The 14,816-nt window shown below is 37.2% G+C and overlaps 2 protein-coding genes, 1 long non-coding RNA gene and 1 gene segment (V, D, J or C); 1 reads left to right on the forward strand and 3 right to left on the reverse strand.

Moving 5' to 3' along the window:
* LOC120747509 (immunoglobulin epsilon heavy chain) overlaps positions 1-14,816 on the reverse strand; it is a 438,017-nt gene that overhangs the window by 280,618 nt on the left and 142,583 nt on the right. The gene's annotated exons all lie outside the window — the stretch shown is intronic.
* The window catches only part of LOC120713955 (immunoglobulin mu heavy chain-like), a 539,092-nt gene that overhangs the window by 273,188 nt on the left and 251,088 nt on the right, over positions 1-14,816 (reverse strand). The window lies entirely within an intron of this gene.
* LOC120714171 overlaps positions 1-14,816 on the forward strand; it is a 514,712-nt gene that overhangs the window by 267,947 nt on the left and 231,949 nt on the right. The gene's annotated exons all lie outside the window — the stretch shown is intronic.
* Positions 5,012-5,510, reverse strand: LOC120714077. The segment is given in 2 exon segments: positions 5,012-5,358; positions 5,448-5,510. Coding segments are annotated over 2 exon segments (360 nt in total).

Genomic DNA, 14,816 nt, shown 5'->3' on the forward strand with positions numbered 1-14,816 from the left:
GATTCTAATCTTTCCACAGTAAATAAATCAGTTTCTGATAAGCTCGATGCTCCTATTAAAATAGAGGAAATTTTTGGCTCAATCCAATGTATGCAGAGCGGTAAGGCCCCAGGCTCAGACGGCTTTCCGGCTGAGTTTTTCAAAAAATTTAAAGACAAGCTAGCCCCTCTCCTTCTTGATGTATATAATGAATCACTGCGAAATGGCCGGCTGCCCCCCACTTTAACGCAGGCATCCATTTCAGTTTTACTGAAGAAAGGCAAAGACCCTACAGCCTGTGAGTCCTACAGGCCCCTGTCTCTTCTAAATGTAGATTTTAAGATTTTGGCAAAACTACTTGCAATTCGGCTCGAGGCCGTTCTTCCACAGATTATCTCACAGGAACAGAATGGATTTAACAAAGGCCGTCAGTTGTTCTTTAACACACGTACAGTGCTAAGTACAATTTTTTCTGCTCATTGTCCCTCGTCTCCTGAGGTGATCATTTCTCTAGATGCAGAGAAGGCCTTTGATTGGGTTGAATGGGATTATCTTTTTGCTGTACTGACTAGGTTTGGGTTTGGAGAAAGGTTTGTGTCTTGGATCAAACTTCTATATACATCCCCTCAGGCTTGTGTCATCGCCAACTCAGTTCGATCTGATTATTTTCCACTATGCCGTGGCACTCGACAGGGGTGTCCTCTTTCTCCCCTTCTCTTTGCTTAAGGTATCCCTGTACGCAGATGACCTTCTTTTGTGTGTAGCTGACCCCATATGTAGTCTTCCTCCAATTTTATCTGTCTTGGAAAAATTCAGCTCGTTTTCTGGCTATAGAATTAATTTGCTCAAGAGTGAATGTTACCCTGTGAACTTTTTAGCGTTAACACTTGAGTAGTCTGACATTCCTTTTAAGCTCAGCCCCTCGGGGTTTAGGTACTTGGGAATTAATATTACACGAACTTTACCTTTACTGTTTTCTGAGAATTTTGCCCCCCTGGTCTCACAATTTGCATTAGATTTCCAGATGTGGAACTCCCTCCCACTGTCACTAATTGGCAGGATTAATATTATCAAAATGAATGTGCTACCCAGATTTCTCTTTCTATGTCAGTATATCCCCCTATTTTTGCCCAAACAGTTTTTTAAGTCCCTGGACCAGATGGTTTCTTCTTTTTTGTGGAATGGAAGAGCCCCTAGACTGAGGCTCTCTTTATTACAACAGTTTACCTCTAATGGGGGTCTTTCCCTACCAAATTTTTTAATGTACTATTGGTCGTTATTTTCTATTATTTCACCTGCCTCCCTTATCTCTTCATCACTGCCTGTTAAAACATCTTCTGTTGCTTCAAATCCCATAGTGCTCTCTACACTTAAGATATGGTTTCAGTTCAGGTCGCATTTTAAATTCATATCCCCCTCTACCAGATTACCATTGTTAAGGAATTATCTATTTTCCCCTGCCACTACCAGCGCCGCCTATTTGACTTGGCACAAAAGAGGCATAAAAACCATGAGAGCCCTTTACAAAGATGATGTCTTTCTTAGTTTCTCAGAGCTATCCTCAAAATTTAACCTACCTCCTTCTCACTTGTTTCTCTATTTGCAAATTAGACACTGTGTCTCATCACTGTTTCCAAATTTCCCAATTCTCCCTGCTGATCCTCAATGGGTTGACCTTCTGCTCGATAGGCCTAATCAAAAATCACCTCTATCAAATATATATTGTATGCTTATGGCGACCGAATCTGACTCATCAGGTAAAATCAGAACCGCCTGGGAGCGTGAATTAGGTGTTGAACTGTTTGAATCATGGTGGGATAAAGTGAATCTCATCATGCGTTCAAGTACACCATGTGCTAGGCTACAGCTTATACAGTTTAAAGTAATAAACAGAGTCCATTTCTCAAAATCCCGTTTATCTAAAAATTTTTCCTTCAATTATAGACCAATGTGACAGATGTCACACCAACCCTTGCAATCTAAGACATATGTTTTTTTTCTGTCCAAGTTTGAACAAATTTTGGAGTGATTTCTTTTCTGTACTTTCGGGGGGTTTTGGAATTCAGATCCGAGAAGACCCTCTAATTGCCATTTTTGGAGTTCCAAAGACCCCTCTTAATATAACTCCCCAGCAAAATGAGATCTTGACCTTTTGCTCCCTTCTTGCTAGACGCTGTATTTTACTTCTTTGGAAATCTCCCACGCCTCCATCTGCATTGCAATGGCTTAATACTGTCTGGACATTCTTGAGGGTGGAGAAGATCTCACTCACAGTGAAAGGTAGTTCTGCAAAATTTATCCACAAGTGGACACCCTTTGTGGAATATCACAAATCTTTTCCTTAGTACAATACAATTTACCCACCCTGCAACTAGATTGAAAAGAATTTGAAATTTACTCTTTTTTTTTTTTAAGGTAGGCATAGGATTTAAGCACCCCCCCCCTCCCCTTTTATTTTATTTTATTTTATTTTATTTTATTTTTAATGTTGTTTCCTCAATTTTCTGTTCTTCTGTTGGTATGATGTTTTTTGTGTTTTAATTTCTCTTTTGTTTAACAAGAAAAAGTTAAAATCATTGGGAAAGAAATGTTTGAGAAAATATGTCATGTAAGATGCATACAATACAATGTATATAAGTTTCTATAATCTCTTGATAAACAAATAAAAAAAAAAGAATTGGGAATTTATGTAGAAATTACTTTTTTCCTTATTTCCTACTTATTTACCTCAATGACTTACCTTGCAGACATACACACACACACACACACACACACACACACACATATATATATATATATATATTAAATAAAGCCATTCATGTATCATAAGTTCTGGGTCTTGTGTGTGTTTGTTTTATGTTGCATCAATCAGGACACTGCCTCTAGAGATTTGCTGTGTTAATGCGGTTATGGGGTTAACGTCATTTTAACAAGATTAAGGCTGACAGCACTAGTTTTTACATCTTTTCCTGACTAAATTTGAGCATAGTTTTCCACATATAATTAAAAAAAAAAAAGATATCTCAAGGTTTTAATGTTACCACTTAGATGTGTATGTGTGTTTTTTAAAAGATTATTATTTATGCCTTTTTTTAGATGATGTGGCAGTGGACAGCAGGAAAGCAGGAAGAGAGAGTTAGTGAAGAAACAAATCACCTGTTTCCTGATCACTTGTTTATTCCATTAGCTGAAATGGAAACCTTAGATTTTTTAATTTGATGATTTTTAATTCATGTGTTTCATGTTTAACTATTTATTGTGATCTGTTTTTACACTTTGACATGGATCAGTGTTTCTCACACATAAAGACATAACTTCAGTTTTAGGAAAATGCATTTATATTCTTAATGGGTTCTTTTTCAGGGAAGAAGTGAACATGACATTGTTCATTGTTTCATTTCCATCATTTTTGTTAGGCAGGTGTCTGAGTATTTGTGCAAGTCTGTCAGTGGTTTGCATTGCTGTGCGTTATCGCACACAGTAATAAACAGCTGTGTCCTCCGTCTGCAGATTCTGTCCTGTTATTGTCACTGTTCTGGCAGAAGTGTCTCTGCTGTAGCTGAACTTGTCCTTTAAAGCATCATTTTGCCGAAGACCACTAGTACCCCACTGATAAAAAATCCAATCCATTGCTTTTCCTTCACGCTGTCTGATCCAACCTGTTGCATAGCTGTCATCAGTTAAAGAATAACCAAAGACCTGACAGGTGATGGACAAAGACTGTCCAAGCTGCACCATCCTTGAGTCTGGCTTGGATGAGATCAATACTGTACACACCTGTGGAAACAGAAATCAACAGTAAAACCACTATTTATCTGATTATTCTGCATTTCGAAAGTTTTATTGATTTTAATCCACTAAAAACTCCTCACATGATCCAGCAGTCAGGAGCAGTATCAGAGCTAACATGACTGCAATGTAAACTGGAATGATGTGACCTTGGCTATCTCTTACTCACACATTTATCACACCCCTTTGCGATATTTGCATATTCTTCATGTTTTTTTTTTTTTTTACATTTTGATCAGCTTCAGTAAATGCATACATTGCCTTGTTGCCATTTTAAATAGTTTAGTAAATATGTTACGACTAGAACTGTATTATATTGTTGTATATTATTGTGTAATATACTGTATTAAATTGTTTAATAAAAAGCATTTTTATTTAAAACCAGATGAACGTCCTGATGAATGATCCTAATACCATACAAAAAGAAAAAAAATGCTGAAATAAAACCTGTTTTCATATTTTCGTCTTCAGTTTTGGAATTGTCTGATCCGAGTGTAAGAAGCACTTAGATGTAATAGATTTGAAAAAGAAAAAAGAAAAGAAAGAAAGACACACAAGGCGAGGAAGAGCTTGCAGCTTTCTGATAGTGGCAACTTTTTTAATTGGTTGGAGTTCTCGGTATTTGAATTTGTACTAGTAGAATAAGAGTGCAGGACTGAGCTAATAGCCCATTGCTGTTTTTCATGTTTGATTTCTTCTTAAAATTTTAATTCACAGATTAATGCAAAGAAAAAGGATAAAACTTGTTGTTGAAAAATCATGATTTTGCCAAAAAGCACTTCCACCCCACTGATCAGACTTCCAGTTCAGTGCTTTGCCTTCACACTTTCCGACCCCACCTGTTGCATTGGTGCTCTCATAGGATAAACATTTTTTTATTTTTTTATTTTTTCTAAGTACAGGATGAAGTTGCTGCATAAAAAGTAAGAGATGAATAAAACTTGAAACAACAAAGTAGAAATACTTTGTTGTTTCTTTTTAAAATTGAGAAATACAACTTAATTCATATAAGAAGGTGCAGTCATCACTGAGCTAACCATTTTATAAAAAGAGAGATTTGTTACTAATAATGAAATGAGGAGAAGCGGAACATATTTTATTCAAAATACTAAAATGTGATTATTTCTGTTAGTGATGCCTAGGCCATGATTTTGGTAAAAAGTAAAAAAGTAAAAAGGTATAAAGTCATTGTCTGCTTAGTAAAAATCATTTTTATTTTTGTGTTTTACAAACATGCATTCTGAAGGATTTTGTATGGCTCTTTAAGCACCTCCAGTCACTGTGGCTCTCGAGCACAATAGTAAACAGCAGAATCTTCAGTCTTCAGACTGTTCATCTGCAGATACAGCTGCTGTCTGTTGTTGTCTCTGGAGATGGTAAACCGGCCTCTGACTGACTGAGAGTGATAGATCTCACCACTGTCATATTTGATAGTGGCAACCCACTCCAGTCCTTTTCCAGGAGCCTGTCTGATCCAGCCCATCCAGGAGCTGCTGAATGTGAATCCAGAGGCTGTGCAGGTCAGCCTGTGGGAATCTCCAGGCCTTTTAACTACAGGTTCAGACTCAGTTAGAGTCTGACCATAAATGCCTAACAAAAAAAAGGAAAGTTGTCATATTTTATAAACTAGTAAATTAATGAAGTCAAAACATCTTAGTAAAATAAATAAATAAACAAACCTGTCCAACAGAGAGTTAAAAGCAGCAGTTGTGCCCTGAAGTCCATACTGTTAAACTGTGAGTCCACTGCTCTCTGTCATCCCCTCTGCTATAAGTAGAAATGAAAAACATCTGAGTTTGCATTGACTCCTCCTCACCTGCTGCAGTGAACTTTGCCATTTAGTCATTATGCATTGAACCTGGGCTATTTAATTGCCTTATACTGTTTGATTGAAGCTATAAATTTATTTCATTCAATAAATGTTAGAAAGATACTATAGATATATCACTATATTTATTAAAGTCACTTGTCTTTCTTTCTTTTTCTTTTTTTTCTTTTTTTTACAAAAATCTGTTTTGGATGAATGTATTATTATTATTATTATTATTATATCACAATTTATATGAAATATAATATTATTATATTATTTATTTTATATGTTTATATAGTTTCTTATATTATTATATTAGTCTGATTATTATTATTATAGAAGACAAGGAAGCTGAAGATTGTTCTGGGAGTTGTAGGGCTGGTTTATATGACACATTTAAAGGTTGCGCTATTAAAATTTAGTGTTAAGCTACAAATATAAATAGAATGTTGCATCCTCAAAAGGAAATGAATTACTCAAGAAATAAAAGATGTCTGATTCTGTGGAAAGGTGCTAATAGTAAGTAATCAGCATGAAGAAACAGATGAATTGAACTCATTTAGGTGACCATGAAGAGAACAAATGAAATTCCTTCTTTTAGGAATCATTCTATTACAATTAGAACGAGATCTGAATTATCAAAGGGCATATGGAAGGCTGATAACATACAGGGCCTGTTGTAATAGCTATTATAGAGGATGTGCAGGTAAATGTTTTTTTGATTATTAACTTTAATCTATTTAAAGAGGCGTGGCACAATGCTGGAAATTACAAACTTGGTGGGTGGGGGACTCTTCAAACCACTAGTCCTTTGTGTGACTTGTTTCAGTTTATTTACAGTGATCAACTATGTGTTCAAGTTTTCTGCACTTCATCATTTGTGTGTGTGATAAAACAAAAAAACAAAACCCTCATGTCTTCTCATATTACATCACATTGTGACTTTCAGTAAAATCAGTCTTAAATGCTCAACTTGCCATGATGCTTGAAATCAGTGAGGTTTTTGTGCACCTGCTCCTCTGGTTTCACTCACTGTGCTTTGTCGGGCACAGAAGTAAACAGCAGAATCTTCTGCTGTCAGGCTCTTGATCTCGAGGTACTGAGTGCTGCTGGGAACGTCTTCAGTCATGAGGAAACGACTTTGAAAGGAGCTGCCATAGCTAGCAGAGTTTTCTCCTGAATCCATTCTACCAATCCACTCCAGAGCTTTCCCGGCCCTCCAGCTGAAATATCAGCTTGTCATGGTATAACCAGATATGATACATGACATCTTTACTGTCCCTCCGGGACAGTAAAGTAAAAATAATGTGTCTGCCACACATGTGCCTTCCTACTCCATCACTTTCATTCTACTGAATTTGAGACAATATTAGAGACAAGCAATTTGAGATGAAAACAACAGCACAGGCAGTACACGTCTCCTTATTGATGAAAAATCAAATCCATTTGTTGTCCTTCATGCTATTTAAACCCAACGTGTTGCACAGTTGTTATTTGGTTGAGTGAAAAAGCAGGCGTCCAAAGATTAGTTTTTCTTCCTGTGCTGGAATGCAAACTTACTTGCTTGAAATGCTATGCTACAGGGAGACATATTGCATATTTGACTTTGAGACCAAGTTTGTAACTATGTATGCATTAGTTAGCAGAATGGCACCATTAAATACCAAGATTGCTTCAGAAAAAAAAATCACTTTCCCTTTTAAAACCTATTTTTAATTAAAAGTGGAGAAAAGCATGTAACATGACCAGGTAGAAAAAAAATCATAATCTGATTCATAAACAACACACTTTTTTCTTAATGTAAAGAAAAAAACTGCTTCTTTGGTCTACTAACTTTTTTTTCTTTATTATTTTTTTCCTTTAGATTATTTGCATCAGCCCCTCCTCAAAAATAGGAGAGAAAAGGTGAATAATTAAAGAGGTTTTACTCAGAAGTAATTACCCACAATGCAAAAAAGAACTGTGCTAAAAACTATGAATGATTAATGTATGAGTATTATTCTCTGTTGTCGCACAAGTAGAACTAGCATGGTTCTACTTGTGCTTGTCCTGGACAATTCTTGATTCATCATTGTTCACAGTACCGTTATTTGAGTGTGATAAACATAATATGTTTTTCATTTTAATAAAGACTGCGGCACTTTTTAAAAATATAATATACAAATAAATGTAGAGCATGTAAAAATAAGAACCAATGAGTTTATGAACACAAAATCAACCATGTTTGAGTGTTTTCAATTTAAAATTCAGCTACAGCGTTGTTCACACACTGAACTGGATTCATCACTGATCTCAAGGTTTTCTAAAAGTGGAGCCTATTTGAATTCTCTTTTCCCTTTTTTTTTTTTTTTTTAACCCTGAAAAAAATATTCAAAATAAAATGTAATTTTAAAAACCTCTATTTTCAGTATATACTTTGTGTATATATTATTAGTTGTCTGCTAGCTTTATTGCTAATTCTGTCTCACAGGATCACTGTTTGCATTTTCATCAAAACAAACATAACTACATATATTCTGAAGGCTTTTCTGTGGCTGTTGAAATTGGGTCCTGAACTGACTAATAGATGTTAGTGCCTGACCCAGGACTTCCAGTAATTGATTTGTGACTTCTCCGTGACTTCTCTTCCACCCACTCTGTTATCAGATGATTTGGAATGAACTTGGCAGTCATCCTTATTGTGTTGAACCGGGACAATTATACTGCACTTTAATGTTGGATTGCAGTTATAGAAAATGTTGACTCCGTGAATATTTATTACAATTCTGGGGTATGTTCTGTCTCTGTGGCTTGGGTTTACATAATAATATATAGGAAGCTGCCATTACATGCAATGGCTGTAATGTAATTAATGTTGCTCTCTTTGTGAGTTGGAAAGTGGATATTGTTTGTTTCACTCAAATTAAATATATATATGTTATTTCACAAGACATATATAAATGTGGAGAAAATGTCCTTAGGAATACACATCAAAATATGATATGGCATTCATAAATGAGCACTATGCCATAAATGAGCACTTTAGGCACTGTAAACACCTGTAGAAACAGAAGTCAACACTATATCCACCAATCATCTGATTAATAGTGTTTCTAAGGTGTTTTTTTTTTTAGAGTGAATCCATCAAAGCACCACAAAAGATGCAGGCGCATTAGTATCAGAGGTACAGAGAACATGGTTGCTCTTCAAGCTGAAGATATATGAGCCTGTTCAATGCCTGTTCATGCCTGATGGCAAATATGAGGAAAGGTTTGATCCTAATTTAAAAATTTTTGCTACTGATTATTTCGATTTAAAATGATGAATGAGTAGACTGTTCGTTTTCTTCTCTGATTTCCTCTCCTTTGTTAAAGCAGTTAAAGGCTTGTGCAAGTAGGTAGGCAGTGTTTTCTCTTCCATAGTTGCTATTTGAACATCTGTGGAATAAAATGAGCCCCTATTTTTAGCAAAAACAAAGACCACTGAATATTTAATGATACTAAAACTCTGCATTTGCTTTTAACCTATTTAAACAGCTGGGATGTCTGGTAAGGCGTTAAATGATCCTCTCATATATGAACAACTTCCTGTGACCATTTTAACTTACCGTTCTGTTTTATTGACTTTGGGTAACTTTGGTTGATAGTGAGATCACATTCATGATGGCACCACAGGAAACAGCAGTGGAGAGTTTAATTGTGTGAAAAATAAAGAACTTCTCAAACGAGTGCAATAAAGACTATTACAGTAATAGTCTTAATAGATTAAGTATTAGAATATTGTCATAATACCACAGTTATGATGCAAAATAAATATATCGAATCAAATCAAATCACTTTTATTGTCACATCACATGTGCAGGTACATTGGTACAGCACATGTGAGTGAAATTCTTGTGTGCGAGCTTCACAAGCAACAGAGTTGTGCAAAATACAAGAATGGCTACATCTGAAACTAATAAATATATGTACAATATATAATAGTATATGCATTTCTGGATGTGTATACTAAATATTTTTCTACGTGTGTGTGTGTGTGTGTGTGTGTACACATATTTTACAAATTAAATAGAGTAAACAATATAAAATATATAAATATACAGAGTTGAGACATGTGCAAAACAGTGGCATTACTGTACAGTATGGAGTGCATAATGTTGAAGTTCCAGTAGTGGAGGTGAGGTGTCTATGACGTGTTCAGCAGTCTGATGGCCTGATGGAAGAAGCTGTCTCTCAGTCTGCTGGTACGGGACCGGATGCTGCAGAACCTCCTTCCTGATGGAAGTAGTCTGAACAGTTTATGGCTGGGGTGACTGGAGTCCTTGATGATCCTCCCCGCTTTCCTCAGGCACCGCTTCCTGTAGATGTCTTGGAGGGAGGGAAGCTCACCTCCAATTATCCGTTCAGAGCACCGCACTACTCGCTGGAGAGCTTTGCAGTTGTAGGCGGTGCTGTTGCCATACCAGGTGGTGATGCATCCAGTGAGGATGCTCTCAATGGCACAGTGATAGAAGGTCCTGAGGATGCGAGGGCTCATGCCGAATCTTTTCAGTCTCCTGAGAAAGAAGAGGCGCTGCTGCGCCTTCTTCACTGTTTTGTTTGTGTGTACTGACCACGTAAGATCCTCAGCCAGATGTACACCAAGGAACCGGAAGCTGCTCACTCTCTCCACAGCAGCGCCGTTGATGGTCATGGGGGTGTGTACTTCTCTGCACCTCCGGAAGTCCACTATCAACTCCTTTGTCTTTGCGACGTTGAGGGTGAGATGGTTGTCTTGACACCAGTGGGTCAGGGCGCTGACCTCCTCCCTATAAGCCGTCTCATCACCGTTGGTGATAAGACCCACCACTGTAGTGTCATCCGCAAACTTCACAATGATGTTGCAGTTGTTAGTGGCTGTGCAGTCGTAGGTGTAGAGTGAGTATAGGAGAGGGCTCAGTACACACCCCTGTGGAGCACCAGTGTTTAGTGTGATGGGGGATGAGGTGATGCTGCCCAGTCTGACCACTTGGCGTCTGTCAGACAGGAAGCTAAGGATCCAGCTGCAGAGGGAGCTGCTCAGTCCTAGATCCTGCAGTTTCCTGTCCAGCTTCGAGGGAACGATGGTATTGAATGCTGAGCTGTAATCTACAAACAGCATTCTCACATACGTGTCTCTCTTCTCCAGGTGTAGTGTTTGTCAATGGCAGCTCATAGATTTATAAATAGCTTTATAAGATATTTATAAATCTATCCTAAAGGGCTGTAGGATTTTGTACAGCTGCTTAAAGAATTTCAATCACTGTGAGTCTCGAGCACAGTAATAAACAGCAGAATCTTCAGTTTTCAGACTGTTCATCTGCAGATACAGCTGCTGTCTGTTGTTGTCTCTGGAGATGGTAAAACGGCCTTGAACCGACTGAGAGTAGAATGCTCTGTTACCATTGCCCCAGATGTGAGCAATCCACTCTAGCCCTTTTCCTGGGACCTGTCTAATCCAGTCCATATCGTAGCTGCTTAATGTGAATCCAGAGGCCTGTACAGGTCAATCTATGAGATTCTCCTGGCCTTTTAACCACCGGTCCAGATTCTGTCAGAGTCTGACCCTCAACACCTATCAATAGAAATAAACAGGCAGTTAAAAAAATAACATAAGAACATGAACGAGTTTTTGTGAAGAGTTTTACCTGCACAGCAGACAGTCAAAATTAGTAGCACTGTGCTACAGTCCATCTTGTTTAACTTAGTCAGTCCACTATTCTCTCCAGACTTGAAGCAGCCAGATAAGTAGGTGGAAGACATGTAAATATTTGCATATGTTGGGGACCTCAAACAAAGGAGTACTCAAATACTTAACATTTCAAATGAATCTGAAATTAAATAATGGAATTAAAACATTTTCACCAATTTCTTATGGAAAACACATTTACAAAATTTACAGAAAATTTAGTATTAAATTATGCCTTAACACCTGAAAAAGGTGATGTGATGTAGCATCAAATGGAGAGTAACTGTTTATTCAGGCGTTATAAATTATACTGTATACTTTTAAGCGAGATGGACTTACCTCTCATGTCTGAGAGAGGGTGAGTGACTTGACATCTTGACCTTTATGTGTAAAATGATACTGTGCTAAAACTGACTTTATCTGCTTTTGCTAATAGTAAATCATCTTCTCAAACATGTAATCAAAGTATAAGTCTCAATAATATTTTGAATGAGAAATGTAGTTGCAGTTATGAAAATGTCTGTTTTAATTCTGTGTGTGTAGACATGATTCAGCTTTTACTTTGGCAAATTAGTGTCTCTCTGTGTTTGAGACCAGCAGCAGGAATGTGAAAAGTAAGAAATGTGTCTCTGCAGGCCATCATTATGCATGATTTTTCATAAGAGAAATCTTTTTAAGTATGTTGTAATTATCAAACACAGAGTCATGATTTATATGTGATTTTGCTCATAGGTAATCATCTCAGTTGCTTTTAATACTAATCAGAATTGAATTAAGTGTAAGTTTAACCAACATAAGATGGAGATACACTGAGATTCCGTATGGAGTGGGTTGTTCAGGCAACTATGGCATGATTGGAGGCTGTGTGTATTTTCGCAACAAGGATGGGAGGGGGAATGAATGAGACACTAAGGACCCCCTAGTCTAAAAAAAGAATGTATAAAAGATTTGTGCAGATGAGAGAAGTTGTTCATTCCTTCGTCTCCTGTGAGATAAGCAGTACAGAAGATTAAGAAGTTCACACTTGGAAATTCCAGCAGAGATGCCAGAGGGATCAACCGCTGCCCGAACTGTGGACTCACGATCCCTTTCTCTCCTGGCATCTAAAATCTATTTCAAACGATACAAATGAATTCCTACCTAGAACTGCCTCAATGTACAAACATTTATAGCAACTGTACAATTGACTTTTTTCATTTTTGTGTGTTTTGGATTACTTTTGGTAAAACAATCAATCAAATCTTGAGCTGAAAGAATGATGTGTAGAACAAAAATTGCTAAAACAGAAGGCACTTGACCTAAACAGTATTGTAACGTTCTCAAGAACCAGACTTTTAATCTCAGTTTGTCCGTTTATTCCGTAACACAGGCAAATGGGCCGTTAACTCTGGGGAGAGTGCTCTCGTACAACACCTCACTTCAGCCCCGTACAGTCACACAACAACAAGGACCCCCCCTCCCCTTCCTGCACACATTAACTCCCTTTTTCCTGCAGCACAACCAAACATGTAAGAAATAGCAACAGTGCGCAGAGATAGCCAACCTTTCACTGTAAAATAACATTTAACCATCGTTACACTGCCCCCCCCAGCAATAAAAGGTGTTTTTGAGTTTGTCAACCCACACAGTCTGTAATTAAAACATCACTGACTACTGACTGTGAAGGCTTGTTGCGTAGCAGGCAGGAGTCAGGCCCACATGCAGAACTCAGAATCAGGAAACAAGGACTAGAAGCAAAGAAAACAAATTTAGTATCATTGAGCAACAAAAACATAATCAGAGGACTAAATATAAGGCTTGGACATAAAGCACATAAATCCAAAAGGATACATCAAAATCCCACAAAAATTCCAAACCCTGGAGCCATTTTTATTAACTTTTATTTGCATTTTATTTTTTACGTTTTTAAACCTACCACACAGCAATGTGTTTTTATTTATCTTCTGATACATCTATATACTAAATGTACTTTATAAATCTGTCTTAAATCATATGTAGTTAGTATATTTTTGGGTAAACTAAATGTTTTATGATAAATAGTGTTTTAAAGGACGTTTTTACTGTAATCCACTACAATTGGAAGCTTCATTTTCTCAGCCCTGTTGAAGTTAGTTTCTGATCAGTTTGGCACAGTTTAATTGAAGCTCGTCTTTGTACTTCAGATGCTTCAGGCTCTTAAATATTCAACATCATGACTGTTTCTCCTGCTATAGTGACTACTAGCTATAACAGACAGAGTTTAAGATGAGAGTGGAAAAAAGAGACAACAAAGATCTGTTTTTCTAAATCTGGTGAAATCCAAACTCACTTGCTCGAAAGGATAGGCTACAGGAAGACATGTTGCACATTTGACTCCGTGATCAAGTTTGCAAAAGTGTATGCACTAGCTGGTAGAATGGATGCATTAGGATAAAGTTGCATTTTGTGGTTCAACTGTTGCAACAGTAACATCTGTTAATATGAGCATCCTGAAAATACATTTTATTCTGACTGATAAACAATCCAATTCCTTCAGTGTTTTAAGTTGGAAAAAGATTAGGTCACAGGGTGCTTTCTTTTTAAAGGAAAGCACCCTGTGACCTGATCTGTGACCACAGCACAGTCACATATACTGGTGGAGTGATTGCTGATCTAGTTGTTTCCTAAAGACAGAGACTTAACACTGACTGCCCTCTAGTGTCCTGAGAAGATCTGCCACAGGAGTTTTAAGTCTAAATTCTAAAACATGGTTATTTCTTTTTTATCTGGACAGTGATTTTAACAATCACATTTTCATTTGTGTGTTTATTTTATTAATGTATTTAGTCATTCATTTATTTAGTTAGTTTTTATTTTTCTATGTGTATAAGGGTAAGTGAAAAGAATTTCCTAATACACGTATTTTCCTGTCTGAGCCAACCTATTGCAAAGCTGCTATCAATCAGAGAATAACAAGAGACCTGAAAGGTCATGGTCAAAGACTGTCCAGGCTGCACAACCCTTGAGTTAAATATTGATACCTTGGATGGCATCAATAATCTCTCTCATCATGTTCTCTTTGCGTGTTCAGGCTTCCTTCCACAATCCAAAGACATGCAGTTAGTGGAGTTTCTATTGGTATTTTCCTCTAAAACTTGTTTATTCTTATTTCTCCTGAATCATGTAGGATTTTGTACAGCTGCTAAACAAGCTCCAGTCACTGTGAGTCTCGAGCACAATAATAAACAGCAGAATCTTCAGTCTTCAGACTGTTCATCTGCAGATACAGCTGCTGTCTGCTGTTGTCTCTGGAGATGGTAAACCGGCCTCTGACTGAATCAGAGTAGAACATGCCACTACTATCAGTATAAATGAAAGCAATCCACTCCAGTCCTTTTCCAGGAGCCTGTCTGATCCAATGCATCCAGTGGCTGCTGAATGTGAATCCAGAGCCTGTACAGGTCAGTCTGTGGGATTCTCCGGGCCTTTTAACCACAGGTTCAGACTGAGTCAGAGTCTGACCATCAACACCTGTCAAGAAACAAACAGGCACACAATAAAAGAAAAAGTAAATTATCTAAATCATAAATTAAAA

Source organism: Simochromis diagramma, unplaced genomic scaffold (assembly GCF_900408965.1).
Source record: "Simochromis diagramma unplaced genomic scaffold, fSimDia1.1 OVJJ01000321.1, whole genome shotgun sequence".
Taxonomy (NCBI): Eukaryota; Metazoa; Chordata; class Actinopteri; order Cichliformes; family Cichlidae; genus Simochromis; species Simochromis diagramma.